This window comes from Gossypium hirsutum, chromosome D01, assembly GCF_007990345.1.
Source record: "Gossypium hirsutum isolate 1008001.06 chromosome D01, Gossypium_hirsutum_v2.1, whole genome shotgun sequence".
Taxonomy (NCBI): Eukaryota; Viridiplantae; Streptophyta; class Magnoliopsida; order Malvales; family Malvaceae; genus Gossypium; species Gossypium hirsutum.
The window spans coordinates 65,000,627-65,019,976 of record NC_053437.1 but is presented as its reverse complement, the minus strand read 5'-3'; the positions used below and the strand labels follow the sequence as shown (position 1 = coordinate 65,019,976).

At 31.6% G+C, this 19,350-nt stretch overlaps 2 protein-coding genes across 2 annotated transcripts; both read right to left on the bottom strand.

The window, feature by feature from the left end:
- Positions 1–9,294: 9,294 nt before the first annotated feature.
- LOC107938970 (protein trichome birefringence-like 34) lies at positions 9,295–11,905 on the bottom strand. The gene is made up of 5 exons (XM_016872249.2): positions 11,416–11,905; positions 11,083–11,254; positions 10,797–10,993; positions 10,551–10,712; positions 9,295–9,788 (listed from the first exon to the last, which is right to left on the bottom strand). Exons 1-5 carry the CDS (start codon positions 11,781–11,783, stop codon positions 9,440–9,442), a joined length of 1,248 nt encoding a protein of 415 aa, XP_016727738.1. The 5' UTR covers positions 11,784–11,905; the 3' UTR covers positions 9,295–9,439.
- A 3,995-nt stretch (positions 11,906–15,900) lies between these two features.
- On the bottom strand, positions 15,901–17,742 carry LOC107938971 (abscisic acid receptor PYL4). Its single transcript, XM_016872251.2, has 2 exons — positions 16,944–17,742; positions 15,901–16,463 (listed from the first exon to the last, which is right to left on the bottom strand). The coding sequence occupies exon 1, from the start codon at positions 17,501–17,503 to the stop codon at positions 16,958–16,960; it is 546 nt and encodes a 181-aa protein (XP_016727740.2). The 5' UTR covers positions 17,504–17,742; the 3' UTR covers positions 15,901–16,463; positions 16,944–16,957.
- Between the last annotated feature and the right edge of the window lie 1,608 nt (positions 17,743–19,350).

Sequence of the window (19,350 nt, the reverse complement as noted above, 5' to 3'; positions counted from 1 at the left end):
ATTTTCTTCAACTGTTTCTCCCCCTTTCTAGTGGAATCGTGAAGCCTGCAAAACTTACCCAACACCTGTAATTGTATTTTCTTTAAAAATCCCAGAATTGGGAAAGAGAAAACCAACCAAAACCCTTTTGATTTCAACAATATATGTTAAAACACACACACACAAACGAGGAAATATTTATAAAAAATGGAGGAGAAAAATGCAGTAACGGTACGTACCCACAAGATTTTTGTGTGTTCCTTTTTCAGCTAACGGAGCGACAGCAAGCAAGAAGAACCGATGAAACTCAGGATGGATAGCGCTATATGAGGATCAAATAACATACATGCATGAAAGCTTGAAAGATGGATCATCCATGGCGCTATCCCTCCTGAGCTTAACAGATTCTTCCATACTGGAATTAAATAAAAAAGAGGAGAGAAAAAAAACCCCAATGTTGGTGAGCGGTGGGGGGAGTTTGTGAGAAGAGCAGGCCCGTATTTATAGAACGTGGGGAGGGGAAAATGCAGACAAACGTCAGCCTCTCATGGAGTCATGAGAAAGCTTTGACTAACTTAAACTCTTAATTTGACTATGTATTATTATTATTATTCTATGTTGAGTTATATTTTTTTATTTTATATTTTCTGCCGACTACGGTATATGTGGAAATAAATTCCACCGTATTTATTTTGTATTTTTGCACTGTTTTTATCGTCACTAACTATGGTATTTTCTTCTTTTTTACCCACTCAATTATAAAAATTTGCAAAATGGTCACTCAACTATCTTGAATTTTGGGTGTTTTCATTTTCTATATTAGCTAGCTGGTGACCAAAAAAGGTAAAATTGAATAATAGAGTGATCATTTTGTAACTTTTCATTATTGGGTGACTAAAAAAGAAAAAAATATAGTTGGGTGACCTCTATCATAATTTACCTTTTATTTATTTATAACCATAATGACTCTTATAGTAGGAGCCGGATTGCATTTTACTCCTACTAAAAAATAGGCAGATTAGTTTTTGTACATTAAAGAGTAAATTGGTTCTTTTGTTAAAAATTTCATCAAATTTCTATTGTTAAAAACTAGTCCTTGTATGTTAGAACGAGGTACATGTGATATGCCACGTGTAATTGCTTGATTAATCTGTCGGTTACGTTAGTTTTTAAAAGTAAAAATGGATGAAATTTTTTAAAAAAAGAGACAGATTTTTTTTAATCTAATATATAACTATCTTTTTTTCTAAATAAAAAAATAAAATGCAATCTAACGCCTAATACAGGGGTCTTTATAGTACTTTTACTATTTATTTATTTATTGTCTCCACCGTCATTATTATTACCTCTCCTTTTTTGGTTAATCTTCTCATTAATCATTATGATGGTACATAATATAGTTCTAATTACTTTTCCCCCTAAAGAATATCTAGAATTAGGGTCTCTGTTTCGCTTTTCATCCACCCGTGGTAAAAAAAAAATATCACTCAATTTTGTTTGGGGGTTTCAAATTAAATATTATTAAATATGTTTTTTTAATGGAAATGATAGGTTTAAATTTTTTATTAATTCTTTGATTGTGAAGTGGCACGAGCAAATAAAGGGACTAACTAAAAGATTTTTTTGTTTAACCAAAGCCTTTGTCATTGTTTGATATTCATATCTGTTTCGGAAGATAATGTACTTTAATATACTCGAACTCACGTCCTTTTGTATTAACAATAATACTCATATTTTTCGAGTTAAGACTCAATCGACAATAGTCATATTATTTAAACATTAATGGATGTAGCTAAAAGAAAACTAGGTGAATGCTTAAAAACAAAGACACAAGTATTAACCCTATAAGCCACTCGACTTGGATCTCATCTTAGAGCAGAAGTTCCAGCGTGCCCCTGACTTATCTTTACCTTACAGAAACCTAATCCGAACCCATCTCAAATTCCATCTCATCCATGGCAGTCCACCATAATAAGCTTTGCTTTGGTTGAATTCTAAGGAGTTTGAGCCTTGACCACATTGCAAAATATCTACTACTTCAATCATATGCCCATCTCCATGGGTAAATTCAAGATCATGTATGGTGTGGGCCTTTTTAAAATTCCACTAGACACTAATAGACTAATTCCTAATAGTTTGGTAAATGGCTAAAACAACTTTTATCAGAAATGGGGGGAGTTTCTTCCAATATGATAATAACATTGACCCACCATGTTTTTGCTTCAAGTAGCTCCAATAATTTAACGGCCCAAAATTCCTTGTAGATGATGACACATTCCTAATTTAAATAAAACAAGTGGTATATTTTTAAAGGGACACCCCCTAATGTTTTTTTCTGATTATTTTGAATGAATGTCAATGGATTTTTTGTTAGTCAACATATCAACCATTTTCCATTTTGCCCAAATGAAATTTTGGCTTTGATTTGATTGTTTTAAACAGAGTTGTGTATTGGATGAATTAGCAATAAGATCAATACATTAAAACTGAGAGATACAAGCCAAATGAATTAGCAACTCATTGCTTTTTCACTTGCAAAATATGTATACATTAATGAATTGTTTTATAGAATAGTTAATTTGTTCTTTAATCTAATATACAGAGACCAACTTGTTTATTTTTTTGAGTGGAGAGGACAAAATTTGATTCGATTCTTAGTACAGGGGTCTCAATAATGCTTTTACCTCAAGTTGGTTTTTCCATTGGAGTTTAACATTGAAATTTGGGTGATTTGAAGTTATTTGTTCTATTCCGGATGAATCATTCTAAGTTTGGTTTACTTCTGAATAATGATAGTTGACTTTTTTTGATGAAATCAAATTTAATCATATCTGGATCCGAATTAAAAGGATTGAATTTTCAAGTTGGATCCCTCTGTATATACTTGATTTGCAAGCAGTTGCAGGCAACCAGTGTCCTCATGAGTTCCAAATACTCCTTACTTCTCTCTCTCATGGTGAAAGGACTGACATCGCCAGAGCACTTTAATCTTCTTCTTTTTTCATTTTCATGGTCTTGATGAAACACCCTTACCTTGTGAGTTATGAAACATATGCACTACGTTGATGGTACAAATATACATAAACATGCAAACATACAAATCTGACAAGCTTACATGCTAGGGTCAGCTTTGATGCCTCAATTGAATGTAAGCCTCTCATCATGCATCTTCATAAAAGCTTCTCCAGGACCAAAAATACTAGTAAAAACAACACCAAATTTCCCAAAATTTCAATATCACCTGCCACATAATAGAGGTACGTACTGGTATATATTTACACATAACTTTTGTAGAGCCTTAGCTGTCAATAAAATTGGCTAGAGAAGCTAGGTTGGTGGCTATATATGTACATATATGACAGGAAATCAATGGAGTGGCCAGGGAGTAAAATGAGGGGTTGGCATTGCAATATTACCATTTAGTGGGAAAATTACAAACTCCATCCATCCAAGGAGTAAATTCACTCTCCACGGACTCTGAAGGACGCCTCGGAAATTGGGTCTTCTTTAGGAGCTTTGATTTCTGTTCCAATAGGGTAGGTACAGGTACATTCTCGCCAGTCACTGAATTTGTTTATTTTATTTGGATAATGGCCATTGATACTCACACATCCTCATCCTTCACGCTACGTAATTTAATCTTTCGTAGCCAATAAGGAATTCTACTGTATATATATAAATACTTAAACCCTAGCTCGTGGCCTAGTGTTTACGTCAAAGATTCACATCCTGTGTTTGAATTATAAGTGCAACATTGTTAGTGGCATGTGAGTTTATAGGAATTTGCTTTCATAAAAAATGTGTTAAGTATATTGTAAATGCATCGAAAAATACCTTAACACTTAGTATTTATATCGGGATAAATATTAATTTTATACATGAATTTTAATTAAATGTAATTATGCATATAAAAGTTGAATTGTGGTTCATATATAATTATGATATTTTAATTTTGATTCAATTATACACATTTAAAAAATAAATATGTACATTTATTTTCATACTAGATTAATATAATTATTTGTGTATACAATACGTTAATATAAAATGGTCCTAATTCGATAATGTTGTTCACAGTTTGTGAAAAATGAATCAAATCAAAATTGTATGCATAAAATTACACAGAATTAAAGTTCATGTATAAAATTACATATTGAATCAAAGTTCATGTATAGTTTTAATATTTATCCCTATTCACATTCAACAACAAACAGAAACTTACTTTAAATTTGCAATACGAAAACACCAAAATTTTACATTATTCACTCAAATTTATCTCTACATGATTTGATCATAATAAATGAACAATTTAAGTATCCTAAACCCAAAATAAGTTAAACCAAAATGATACGAATCTTAAATGATTCGGATTCAAAACATTTAAAAAAAATCTTAAATTTAAAATCACCCAACAATTAACTTGAAATGAGAGATGAAAATAAAAATTGATTTTAGCATAGTGATATGCTATTCGTAATGTTTTAACCACAATGAATGTAAAATCTAGCCATCATACCTTTTTTGGGCTTGAAAATTAAATGGCAGCACCCACCAACCCTGTCCTGCCAACCAATCCATATTGGTACAGTAAAGTAATAATGTTAGGTGATGCATGACATAACATGAATTGAGTAGTTAGTGGTAAATGTAATTGGTGAATCCAACCATGGCTCAAATTTTAGGGGACTTTAAAGTTGGGGTTTAGGTTTCATGGTCATCCCACTAAACCTGCCGGGGTATCCCTGTCCACATGATCGAATTTTGTGTAACATCCGACGCCTCAAAACTGGTTTTAAAGTCCCTTTGTCATTTTCCAAGTAGAGGGGGAACTGGGAATCTATTTGGGATACGGTGGGATTACGGTCAAATCATGACCCTTTTTTATTTGTTCTCAATGCTCCACGTTGGGGCCTCCTATCCACAGGCAAAACCCCCATCAATAGTTTTAATTCCTCCATAATATCTTCATGTTTATTTTATAATTTATAAATATTAAATTTTTAGAATTTGTAATTATTTCTTTAGTGAATTATAAGAAGAAAATAAACTCAAATTTAAATTATATCTGAAATAGTGAACACCTTAACTATTAAATCAACATATGGAGTTCTATAACTGGTTTTTAACAACAACTTTAAACTCAATTTTTTATTTGATAGTGTAATCTTACTTAGCATTACACCAAACACTTATCAAAATTCTCCACTCTATTCTTAATTAGGGTACTAACATGTTATAATCTATGTTCAAACATTATTATTGCTTAAGGTTAATTATGCTAGAAGTTCTTAATATAATCTAAATTTTAAAATGTTATGATTGAATCATTAAATATTAATATTATATCAATTAATTCTTTAGCTTTAAATGTCAACTGCATATTTAAATACGTAAATCAAATTTTAAACACATATACACTTTGAATTAAAATTGTTTAATTGGTGTGAATTGAAAGGGAAATAAGTTTTTAGTGGTTAGTGGATATGAAAAAAAAAGAAAGGGGGAAATGGGAAGAATTCAAAATGGTACAAATGTGATGATGATAGGTGAAATGGGGCCATGTCCGACATAAAATTTTGATGAATAATAAAATTTGGTGTTGAAAGAATAGGAGGTAATGTAATCAAATAGCAAAGCCCCGGGGGGTGGGGCGATAGGAGAGAATACCAGGTTGTGCGGCAGTGAGTCCCCACTTTCATTAATCTCAGTGACGCAGTGATCACTATATCACACCATCTCCCCGTCGCATCAATCTCCCATTCCTTTTCTCTAATGTTTAATAAAGCACACATGTGGGTGACCCCCCTTCATCGTTTCACTATTTTCCAAACAACTCCCACCAAATTCACTAATGTTTATGTGAAGGGTGGATATAAAATTATAAATTTTAGAGGGTATTGAAGTTTTAATTTCCAGACTCCATATTTTTATTTGTATTTATTTACTAACCAAGTTTTGGTTCAATGATAAGGTTGAAGTAGAGATAACTTTAAAATCTCAAGTTCGAGTTCTCATGTAAATGTGCGGGTTCTCCTCAAGATTTATTTCAAGTTATTCAGTTAGTTATTTAATTTACGAATAAATCTCAAAATTATATATGAATTTTTATTCAATGTGCAATTTGATATATACATGTCCTTTGATTGTGGTTAAAATATATACATAAAACTTTAATTTTGATTTAATTATACACATTTAAAGAAATAAATATATCAACTTATTTTTATATTGGATAAATATAATTATTTGTATATGCAATAAATAAACATAAAATGATGTTGCATTCGTAATTATGTCAATAGTTTGTGAGAATTGGATCAAATCAAATTTCATATATAAAATTGCACAGAATCAAAGTTTTGTATAAAATTTTACATTAAACCGAAGTTCATGGTTAGTTTTGAGATTGATCCCTTTAATTTAGTGCTTGTAATGATTGATTCTTTTGAAACTGTTGTAATTTTTAAAAAATTGAAGTACAATTGATAACATTGTCTAAGAAATTTTACATAATCGAAATATGTGGCGTTTTTTAAATAAAAATATTTAGTCACATAATTAATAATACTTACATATAAGGTTAAATAAGTAAATGAAAATGATGAGTTTGAGATCGCAATCGTATGGTTTTATAATATTAATCCTTAACTTTTTGTAATTGGAATTGGAAATTTATTGTATTTTTTAACGTCATTATTTGGTAGAGTTGAAAAATAAGAGAAAAGAAAACGAAACTTTTGAAAAAAATGTACTTTTGAACAAACATACACTCATCACTCGCTTTCTCTCTTCTTATCATTTCAATCCAATTATTAAATGGCTTTTCAAATGCGTCTTTAAACTAAAATTTCATTCTGATTTCAAATACTCACACCGCGCATAATATATAGATAATAATTGACTAAATGCTTAAAATTTTCAGATAGTTATATAAAAGTGCTCAAAATGAAGGCTAAATTTTTCAAAATGGTAAAATGAGGGTTAAACTTAAGAAAGTGCTCAAATAAAGGCTTTTCAAATGTTATATATCAGGTTTCAAATTATGTTTTTATTCTAATTTTTTTCTTTTCAATCAATATCTTACTCGAGTGCCATATGCTCGGTTCTAAATATATCAACATTTACTTAATTTTTACTACAAACAAGTTGAAGTACACGAAAAATTCTCATTTAAACACTTTTGTAAAGGTTTAACTTTTGAAAGATTTGATCTAATTTAAACATTTAACCATGGAGCTCCCTATTAGCATTTCTTTTCCTTAGAGATGGTGGCAGCTTGATAGAAAAATATTCCAATTATTTGGGCCAATAAATACCATAAATAAAATGGGTGTGACAAATGAAACCACATCCACACCATTCATATAGTTTCTGGCCTAGAAAATAATAAAGCAAATTGCATGAAATGCAGGTTGTGGGTGGCCCGGGCGCAGAGAAAGAATATCTACAAATTACAATAAATGGGGGTTGCGGATGTTACATCAAAATCAAGGCTGTTCCTTGTACGTTAAACTGTAGCTAGCAGGAGTATATATATACATGGACCATGGCTTTGGATATAAAAGTAGAATAGGCAGTGAAAATGACTAAAGGCCGATTCAGTTCTCAAGCCATCCAAGTAGTTCCATGGTGCAGCTTGAAGGTCCTTTTCATTTGAAAATGAAACCTGCAACGACTAAGACAGACTTCTTGCTGACGCTAATCCATCGACCTAGCAAACATCTTTGGTGAAAATGGTTTGGATTAAGTTACGTTTTAGGTCTAAGTCGTTTTGATTTGGATCATCGCTTAGTCTAACCTATTCAAATTATTTTTTTAAGTAATATTAGATTCGAGTTATATTGAGTTGATATCGTTTTTATTATTAAATAAAAAATTAAATTATTGACTTTTATGAATAAATTTATCGAAATTTTTGATGCAATTGCAAATTACAATGCATGTATGTCGGCCACCGATATGCCTTTGTCCACGACAAGAACTACAAGAAAAGCAAAGGGAAAATGGGGTGTCTTTATGCAAAGCCAAAAGATTTTGCATAAAGCAACAACCTTGAGCTTCAATAATGGCTTTGCTACTTACATACGCCATAATAAATTAATTATATGTTTAAATTAAGCCTTAATTTAATTAATATTTGTTGTAACATTTTAAAAATTATAAACCTAAATATATATTGACTTCCGGAACTACGGCCATAACTTCTCCCTAACCCTTAAAAAAGAAGATAATGTGTTTCAGTATACCCGAATCCACATTCTCTTACACTGACATTAGTACTAACGCCAATTAAATTAAAACTCAATTGAAAAATTTGAATGTATTTAAACGTTTAATATCTTTTATTTTTATTTAAGCAATAAAAAGAAAAAATCTTTGATTTTTTTTTTCATTTTCATAGTTTAACCAAATACAGTTCTTCAAAATCTCTGACTAATTTTTTATTATTTATATTTATATATCCAAACATAAGTTACAAAAATATATATTTATTTACTAAAAAGATTAGAAAGTAGGAACAGTTTATCAATTAATAATTGTAATTATGGCCTTTAATTCCGTACTTGACACCGAGTTTGTCTGGCCTTTGCATTTTCAATGCCAATTATTGGGGGTTAAGTCGAAGATCTATTATGATAGTGAGAAAATAGTCTTACAAAAATCCATTTCAACTCTATTTTAAATTTAATAAAGCATAATATAACTATCGAATATCATTAATTTATAAATAATAATTATTAACTAGTGAGATAAACAAAGGAAGAAGATGAAGATAGAATGAAGGGAAGAAGTACGAAGATTGGGAGAAACTTGTAATTCGTGAAGAGAGTTTTCAGATTTAGTGAAGAGAGAATGAAAAAAAGAAGACCCATGTGAGCTCGTTAGCATGACCTTTTATAGTGAAGGATAAACATAACTATGTGTCTTAAGATTGCTGATGTAGAAGTCTGATTTGATACTTTTAATAGTGATGATAACATGACGTCCTAGGATGAGACACAATTAATTATTTTGAGACTCCACGTGACCTTTATGTAGTCTTAACGGAGACGCATAGTTTTGAAGTTTGTCAAGTTGTAGTTCGTGAACTAATTTTGGGTTCAAGATATCTCAATAGTAAAACCTATATATTTAGTAATGAACAAATACAAAGCGGTACACAAAAATATTTGTACCAAAATATTACAAAAAAAGTAAAATATAAAACGAGTAGGATTTTTCTTATATGGAAAACCTTGAAATTCATTTTTATGAAAATTACATGTGACTATACATTTTCTTTCCAAACATTTGATAATTAAAAGGGTTTGCATGTAAAAAAAAAACTTCCATTTGCACAATTCGTTCTTTACGAAATGTTGTCAGCTCTATAACTCATGATACAATCAACAATTACATCAAAAGCATCATCAACCCCAGTTTTCATAAACACATTTTTATTTGTGAAACTAGGATATCGTCAAAGTTCAAGAATGCAAGCGTAGAGCAACTCGTTCCACACATCAGGCACTCCGGGAAGGCACCAATGGATACAGTCCGAGTAATTTTTGGGATTCAATAATTGTTCTTCCGTTATTGTTTCCCAATGCTTCCTATATATTGATGGATGGCCGTCTTTCCTGTAATCTGATAGCTGTGTAATGTTAATCATTTGGACGTTCAACCCTCTTGTTTTCAGTTCGCCAAGTACGCTATCAACTACATGCATCATCCTCGGACTCGCTCCGTCTCCAGCGTATCCTTCTTCAGTAACCGGTTCGGTTTCGCTATAACAATTTTCACCTTTGATTCCGCCCCATTTATTGGCCCTGAAATGATTGATTGCGTTAACTATTTGAACTAACATTATAAAAGTAGAGAGATCAAATTATGCTATTAAAGTCTAGAAGCTAAATTCTAAATTTGAGCATAGTTAAAGGACCAAAATCAAAATTTGAACTAGTTCAATTAGTTAATAACTTTAATATTATGGTTGAAATGCTAATGTGGTGTTTTCTTAGAACACCCCTTCCAACGCAAAATCAACGTCAAATGAGTTCGACAACGTGTATTTAGGGAAAAAATCTACATTAGCATTTTAATAAGAATGATTGAATATGTCAACTATTTGAATTAACTAATGACATATTATAAAAGTAGAGATCAAATTGTGTTAATTAAAATATAGGGGTTAATTGTTGTTTGAGTCATAGCTCGATTAGCATTGTATCAAAAAAAGTGTAAGGCTAAATCTCAAATTTAAGCATCATAGAGGGACCAAATCTATAATTTGGCCTAGTTCAAATAGTTAACCCTTTTAACTATTTTGGTTAAATGTTGATGTGGATTTTTCTTAAAAACACCCTTCGAACACACAAAAAGAACAATTAATATCCATATGATGAGTTAGGAGGGTGTTTTTGAAAAAAAATCCCACTTCAACATTGTAAAAATAGGGATCAAATAATGCTAAATTAAAATATATGGATCAGATAGCTAATTTGAGCATAATAATTGAGAGGCGAAAACTATAATTTAACCTAAACTCATTAATCTTGTTGAACAAGTAAGAGATAAGATTATATATATACTTTTGGTGAGTTGGTGACATGCTCATAAAGAACAACTGGGTCTTGTTTCTATCAACATGAACCTCCAGCCATTGTGCCCATGTCTGTAAGGCCATCTCGTATACTCTCGGCAACTTTACTGCTTTGTATACCCCATCTTCGGGGCTTTCAAAAGATCCCCACCTAATAATCAAAACCCACATCAAATTAAAACTTGGACGACATAAAGGTGCTAATTAATATAGCTAGGTCGGAAAATGTACTTACAAGACCTTCATTTGACGTCTTCTCCACCAAAGATAAGTGTTAAAAACAAGATAATCAGCGTCAGTCCAATGTCTTGCATGCTTTTCTATTGCCTGAACTCTCACAATTCGATCCGGTACACGATGGCTAATTGGATCATCGGAGTTTGATTCCACCAACAATGGAGACCAGTAGAATTCAATTGTTGCATTATATTCCTTAATATATCACAAAATGTAAAATGATGAGATCAATAAATGATTAAATCACTGTTAAACTGAACTTGGAAAATATTAAAAAGGCTCACAATGGCTTTGAAAATGTTGATTGAACCATTGTTGTGCATTGATTTAAAGGTTGGAGAGATGACTGAGTCAACCAGGCAAACCATTGAAACCCATTGGTTTCTATTGAGTGAGTCACCAACGTAAACAAGTCTCTTGTTCCTAAGCTTCTCCAGCAATGCTGTGGCATTGAACCTTATTAACATAAAACAAGCAAACATTCCACAAAACTTTTAAAGCATTCCCAAAAATGCAAATTTAATAACATCCCCTCTTTGTCTTTATATGGTTCAACACTTCAATACATACATACATACATACATACATACATACATATATATATGGAAAAAACAGACCTGGGGAGGTCACATTGGTGAGGTTGCCATCGCCAAAACTGATATTTAAGGTCTTTTCTCCCAAATTTCTCACAAGCTAACTGATCAGACATGAAAGTGCATTCTTTCTCTTTGTATAAAGGATAAGATCTATTATCAAATACCCATTTTCCGGCAAACAAATTGCAGCTCGACGACAAGCCGTTGATGGTTTTATCATATGTAGTCCAATATTGGAACAGCTGCTCATTGCTTTGTCTGATATAGATAGTGGCAACGACTAGAATGGCAATGAGGAGGGCAACAAGCGTTTGGAAGCTGCTTCTTATACCCCCTACTGAAGGAACCTGCTGCATAACCTGGTGCTGCTGCTGCTGCTTCTTCGCCATGTTCTCCCCCTCTTTGTCCTGTCTTTTGCCTTGTCTCCTTTCCTTTTGAATTTAATAATGGGTGGTGGTAGCCATTGATTTTATTTATTTCTTTGGATTAGGAAAAGTGGAAGTTCAAACATGGGGTGGTTTGTTGAAAGCTACGGACGAGACTTGTAGCTGTTGGATGTTTCTTGCTTTCTCTTGCCAAAAAACAACACCCATGTTTGCAAAACTACGACGTTTCCTTATTTCCATCAAATTCCCATCAAAAGGTTAAATTATGCTATTAGTCCTTGTAATATGTGCAAATTGTGAATTTAGTCTCTATATTTCAATTTGAAAAATTTTATTCCTTATCGAAATTTTAAATTTCTAGTCTTGACTAAGTGGTAGCAGTTAAATTCTGTTATTTTCAGAATCTGGTATTACAAATATATTATCACATGTAATGTCATATCAGCTTGTTATTTTCACATATTACTCTCACAAAAAGCTAATTAACGGATTTAATGATTGTCGTTTGCGTCAAGACTAGAATTTTAAATTTTAAAAATTATACGAATTAAGAATGATTCAATTGAAAAATATGGACTAAATCTATAACCTTACACGTCGTTAGGACTACTAACAAAATCTAACCTAACGGACTTAACTACTACTATTTGGTTCAAAATTTTGACCAAATTAAAATAAAAGAAAGACTAAATTCATAACTCACATAAGGTACATAGATTAATAGCAAAATCTCGACCCATCAAAAACACTCTTAATTGATTTTATCGTAAAAATCAACAATTCAAAGACTTGATCAAACCAAACAAATTGTAAAAGGGGTTACTGTGGAGAGAATGGAAGCAAAAGTTGTGGTTGTGGGAAAGAGCAAGTTGTGATGTTAATGATAACATACATTTCAATTGTTTGTGGGTAATGTTGACTGTTGAGCAGTATTGGTCAAATAAGTAAAAGAGACATTAGGTTAGGGTTGTTGGTACATCACTCAAATTATCTCATTTCCAATTCGTTGCCTTCAAGTTACTTCAACAGATGCCTTTGTCTCTCGCTTTCTCTACTGATGTCTTTCTATCCTCACTTTTTAATTATCATCCAAATTCGGAATTAGAAAAAAAATTCAAATTCAATAATTCCAAAAAGCTCGAGTAAGTGATCTAATATGAAATTAGTTATACTGTAATAAGATTTTAATTTGACATGTTTAATTTATTAATTTAACTCGAATAAATTTACTTCATTCGACTCGACTCGACTCGATTCGAAAAAATTTCAAATCAAGTTAGGATGATAAAATAGGACTCGTAAACTCGTTTAACTCAAAATTTTTTCACTTAATTCCATCGGACGCTGACTCATAACCCCATGTTTTTGGGAAAAAGCTTTTCATTATTGTTGTAGAGAGAGGGCCCAAGCCATAATTATAAATAGTGGATCATGAGTAGGCCCTCATGCACTAAGGCCGGAATGCCCAAACTGATACCATAAATTAAGAGTTAAAAGGGTAAAACTACCATAGAGGCCCCCAGAATGTATGTTACTTCATTTACTTATATAATAAGCAAATTAGTCCTTATATGTTAGATCAAATAGTAAATGGCATGGTTGATGGAATAACCAAACAATTACACATACCACGTGTACCTTATGCTAATGTACAAGAATTGATTTTTAACAGTATAAATGAATAAAACTTATAACATAATGATCATTTTTTTGAATAAAGGGAACAAAATACAATCTGACTCCTAATACAAAAGCCTCCATGATGTTTTTACCGAGTTAAAAGGCATTGCATTAATGAGGTTATATATATTAGTAAAAGTATCGTGGAGGCTCTTATTCTAGGAGTTGGATTGCATTTTGCCTCCTTTATCCAAAAAATTGGGCAAGCTAATCCCTTTTACATTAGACAAAAAAACAAATAGATCATTTTGCTAAAAATTTCATTCGTTTTTACTATTAAAAATTGATCTCTATGCATCAACATGAGGTACACGTGGTACACCATATGTTACTATCTAGTTATTCCATCAGCTACACCAATTTTTAACAATAAAATGGATGAATTTTTTAATAAAAAACCAATTTGCTATTTAATTTAACTTATATGGACTGTTTTTCTCATTTTTTTGAGTAAAAGAGATAAAATGCATTCTAACTCCTAATATAGGGGTCTCCATGGTATATATATTAAATTAAGATGACAAAATTTAACACTTCAATTCATGGGTTGAGTTGGTAGTCTAGTCTATTAATATGGCTATCAAAGTCCTGAGTACTTTTCAACAATGTATAACGATTTATTTGGCCCTCCAACTTTTTAAAAATAGAAAATCATTTTAGTCCTTCATTTAAATTTTCTCTTCTTTTATCTCTTGAATTTGCATTGTTTGTCAAATCACCCCAAAATAGATGAAAAAGCTAACGGTTATTAACTTTTCTGGCGTGGCATACACGTGGATTGCCACATTTATGTCACATTAGCAATTAATTATTTTTTAATGATGATGGAGTGTATATCCTAGTTAATTAATTATTTCTCTCTTCAATTATTTTTATTTATTTTAATTATTTATTCAATATTATACTTATTTAATTTATTTGTCTAGCCACCAAGTTGTATTAATGTAATAATTTTAATTTGTCTTGAAAGAGAAAGCTAATTAGGGTTCAAGACTGAATAGATTAAGATTAACTAGCAGCACTGATAAATGAGTTAACTTACAGCTAGAATAATAATATATTATCAGCCCAATAGTTGGGTTGTACTTAATAACTTAACCCAACTTTTTTTGCATAGGAATAAGCCTAGTGGGGAAGGATTAACTTAGAGAGATATTGGAAATGTCTGGTTAATGCTATTGAATCTTGAGTTGATAATTATGAGAATAGATTGTATGAAACTGTAATTCCACATCATTCTTATTTCTTTCCAATAGAAGGATGACAAATAAGATTTTTCCTCCTGGAATCATAATTTCATACAACCATTTCTCGATTATTATATATATTGAATAATTGAATGAGAGACAATTGAAAAATTAGATTAGGTGGAGTTAGAGTTCTAGATTCTTAAAATTTACTGAGAAATTTGAAAGTTTTCATTGCTCTAGTGTAGTAAATCTTTATAATTTATTTAGTTTAATTTTAGTAGTAATTTGAATTGATTTTATTGCTTTAAATTAGATAAAATTAAACAATTGATGCTTAGCAGCTTAAAATTTGTTCTTTGTGAGAACGGTCTCTCTTTACCTCTTTATTACTTAGGGTGAGTTCGGATGGGCGGTGCGTTTACCTGCGGTTAGTGTAAAAACAGCAGTGGCGGTGAGATTAGATACTGTAGCGATACTGTAGCGTGAGACAAAAAGTAAGCTAAACGCACCGTACCGCACCCAATCGCTCATCCAAACCCACCCTTAATCCACACGTGCATTTGCGTTGCAATTCTTAGTTTATCAATTTTCAATTATGAAAGCATGAAAAAAAATGTTTGGAACCCATTTTTTTTTATAATGGAAATATGAGAAATAAAATAAAAGGCTCTACAATTATATGGATTTGAATCATAGTACCAAATTAATCTTCGAAAAATTGTTAAAAAAAGAGAATATTTTTGTGTTTATACGAGTTTCAACCAGGATCGATTCATTAAATAAAAAAAAGACCTTTATTTTCGTCATTTTCAATTTTACAAACTAATTATAGTGAAAACATTTTTTTATTGTTCATAATTTTCACATATTTTCATTTTTTAAAAATTACTTTCAAAATTGACGACCAAACACGTTTTTTTCAATATTTTCCATTTTCTAATATTGACAAGGAAAAGAAATCATATTATCAAGATGATCTTCTTATTCCAAAATATAAAATCACCATCAATAATCTTAGATTTTACAAACCGATCCCATAAAGATATCATTTATTTTCATTAGGTAAAAGAATCATAGAAGCCCTCAGATTGCATTTTGTCCTCTTTACTAAATGGAATGAGCAATTCAGTCCTTGAAAGTTAGATCAAAGAGCAAATTGATCATTCTGTAAAAATTTTATCCATTTCTACTGTAAAAACTGATCTATATATATATCAAAATGAGGTAAATATGACATGTCACGTGTAATTATTTGGTTGTGTAATTATTTGGTTATATACGTATTGTATCTAAAATAATGAAATGATATAATATAAAATGAAAGAGAAAGGGTTAAAAGGAGGGAACTCAAGTCATGGGTGATGGGTGGCGTGAAGGCATTCAAAAGCAGACAATTGTACACGGGATCATTAAACAAAAAGCATCCCCTTCCTTCCCACTTGCAGCCCCCAACTTGCAATTTTAATTTCAAAAAAATAAAGGTCCCATTCAATACTCTTTACCATATGAGAAAAGAGACCGCAACTTGCACCTTTTTTTAATATTACATTACCCATTAAAATAATGAAACCAAACAAAACAACTTGCAACTTGCCTTACGTATGCATCATCACCACCCAAGTTGCATCTAACAGGCAGCTGCCGCTGCAGTTGATCTCCAACCCCTAATTTCTGGGTTACTTCCCATCTTTCTTTTACGGCCACTTTCACCATTCACGCCACCTCATTTTACCCTAGTTATTAACTATCCACAAGTAAAACAGCACCTCTTCAACCTTAGCTCCCAGGCTCTAAATGTTCCAGATTTCCATTTCTGTTGAATCAAATATCTTTCATTAGCACATGATATCATGTGCTTTGTAAACTATCTTCATGAGCCTAGTGATCTCTCTCTAGGTATTTTTTCTCTCCAAGAACAAAAAACCTAAACCCCCAAAATACTTTATAACACTTTTCTTCACTTTAAACCCATCTTCAAGATCTATCTTTAATCACTATAATGTGTAAAGTTATATTCAAATGGTAGTGGTGGTGGTGATGACGACGATAGAAAATAGTGGAGAGGCTAATATAATTTATTAACGATATATTGAAGTGGTGTGTGTGTATTTAGTAATTAATTTAAGATTGCCATAGATCATCAGGTGAATCGATAAACATGAACTTGACAGTGTAGTGATGATGATGAGATTTCCCATCGGCGACCTAACTATCGGATACTCACAAAAAACGACAGCTTAAGCTTATCACCAATGACTTTTAAAAGAAAAGAAAAGAAAAACTAGAAACATACAGTGACTAGACTGGCTATTTGCGGCTTGCTAGATTCTCTGCGATCTGAGCCAGTGAGTGCAGGTTACACCGAACAATGGTATCAACGAAGACGCACGTGTCATCTTCGGTGTTCCCCGGCGGTACGTCCACCACGTAAGATTCCACTACCACCGTTCCATTCCCGTTTGTGGAAGGATGAAGGGTCGTTACCGACCTGTAGTTAGCTAACCGATGTTCTCCACCGATGACACTGAAGCTAAGAACATGACTCTCTTCATCAAGGATCTCGAGACGTTCGGTGCTCCTCGCGGCGGGTAGGCCTGAGATGACGTGGACTTCACGGAGGGTACCGACATCACCGTCCCCAACGATTACATGACAGCTCTTGACGAAGTGCTTGTAAGCCTGGGGGTTATCAAACCGACGGACGACGGACCAGACGGTGGAAACTGGGGCAGCGATCTGCTGGACTACGGCTGAGCAGCACTGGTTGGGACCAACAGGGTGGATGTGGTGGCGAGCAACGGCGTCTGGGACTGGCATGGTGTATGTTATAGGGTACCGCTTTTGGTAAAGCATGGAGAAATGGAAATATAAAGGGTAGCTAGATGCTACGCTATAGTATTGGCGGTGGCGCGGCGTGTTAATGGTTGTTTCAGCGGTGGAAGGAGGATGAATTTGGAGGATAAACGAGCATTTTACTATGTGGAAGGTGTTGTGTGTGGGGGTAGTCGCTTTGCTTGAAGAGGTTTTCTCCAACGGCTGGCTGATGTTTTGAGCTGTGCACAATGGAGAAGAAGAAATGCAGGTTTTATTGTTTAATGGATATTTGTAAAGGGTAAAAATATATTTGAAATGTATTGAGATTACTAAACTACCCCTAATTTATGGATTATTGGAAAATTTAAATAAAGAATGATTAAATTAAAAGTCAATTTAGCTAATGATCTACGCTCTTCATATGCTGATAAATCCGTCTGGATTGAAAATCTTCCAATTGGATCCCTTTATTGCTTCAATGGCAATAATACTACATATCCTCAATCTTCCATTAAAACCTATTAAAATAAAATTTCTCTACTTAATTAACTAAAAATTATTATTCATTTAGGTCCTATTGGAATATAAAATATGTAAAATCATTCACCGGAATTGGTGGCAAGGTCTCGTTTATTTATACTTTGAATGCAGCCCTGCCCCTTTGACCATTTTCAATTAATTTTTATTTTTATGAGTTTAAAATCAAATTATAGACAGTTAATGTTATTATCAATATAACATTATTTTATGTTTACGTATTATATATAAAAATATTTATACTTATTCAATATAAAAATAGTCTGGTGTATGTAAATAATTAATCAAAATCAAAGCTTAATTTGTATGATTGTTAAAATTCAAACTTCATGTATCAAATCGCACATTGAATCAAAATTCATGTATGATTTTGATATTTATCCTTAATAAAAATTTTGGATTTTATAAATTTTAATTTTGTAAGATTTAAAATATGTCATTTATTTATAAAAATAATATTTGACTTCAAACTCGAATTGAAGAGTTAGGTAGGTTCAAATGAGTTAAGATTAGATTATGAAAAATTGTCGAATATGAAAAATTTTAATTTTGATTTAGCTTTTTTCGAGTTATAATCCAAGAAATATCTAAACTTAAATACAAAATTATGTAAATCCAAAAATATATGAACTTATATGATCTAAACGCAAAATAATTCAAATGTGGAGATACCGCCTGTTATCCCTAAAATAACTTTTATCTGTTGAGTGACGATCCTTTCACTTAGCATTGTTGGATCACTAAGGCCGACTTTCGTCCTTGCTCAACGGATCATTTAACCTATGTGTTAGATTCAAACTCAATTGTCATTTTAATAATTAACATAATTTAACTTTAAAAACAATTAAGAAAAAAAAAATAAAACTTCAAATTAATTCGATTTTAAACACATAGAAAACAATTTTTATAATTGAAATTTAAATAAATTTTTTTTTTTAAAAGTCAAAGGGGATGCAATGCATTTCTGCCGCACTCAAAGTATAAACAAATGTATAGAGCATCAAAGTGAAGTTTTTTAAATTAAAAAAAAAAACACATATTTAATATTTTCAAAAATAAAAACAAAATTAATATAAACAGTCTACAATGAAAATATTTATTTGGGAAAATTTTGCTATTAGTCCCTACATTATACATAAATTATAAATATAATCCTTGTACTTTAATTTAGTCCACAACTTAAGGCGGCCTTTCTTGTATTAGATCCAAAGGTTTTTTCTTGACCTAACTACAAAGATGATGAATTGATTTCTTTTTCTTTTCTACTCTTATCTCGCCGGTCTATTTTTGTGAATACTATTTATAATGATTGATGAAGCAAAAAATTTCAGTTGAACTTATTATTTCAA

Bases quoted from the DNA above. Each gene is read 5' to 3' on its own strand.
- LOC107938971 (XM_016872251.2), bottom strand. From the start codon at position 17,503: ATGCTTTACCAAAAGCGGTACCCTATAACATACACCATGCCAGTCCCA.
- LOC107938970 (XM_016872249.2), bottom strand. From the start codon at position 11,783: ATGGCGAAGAAGCAGCAGCAGCAGCACCAGGTTATGCAGCAGGTTCCT. The intron at 10,994-11,082 runs GTGAGCCTTTTT...TGATATATTAAG, and splicing joins TCAACATTTTCAAAGCCATT to GAATATAATGCAACAATTGA. The intron at 10,713-10,796 runs GTAAGTACATTT...TTTGATTATTAG, and splicing joins AGACGTCAAATGAAGGTCTT to GTGGGGATCTTTTGAAAGCC.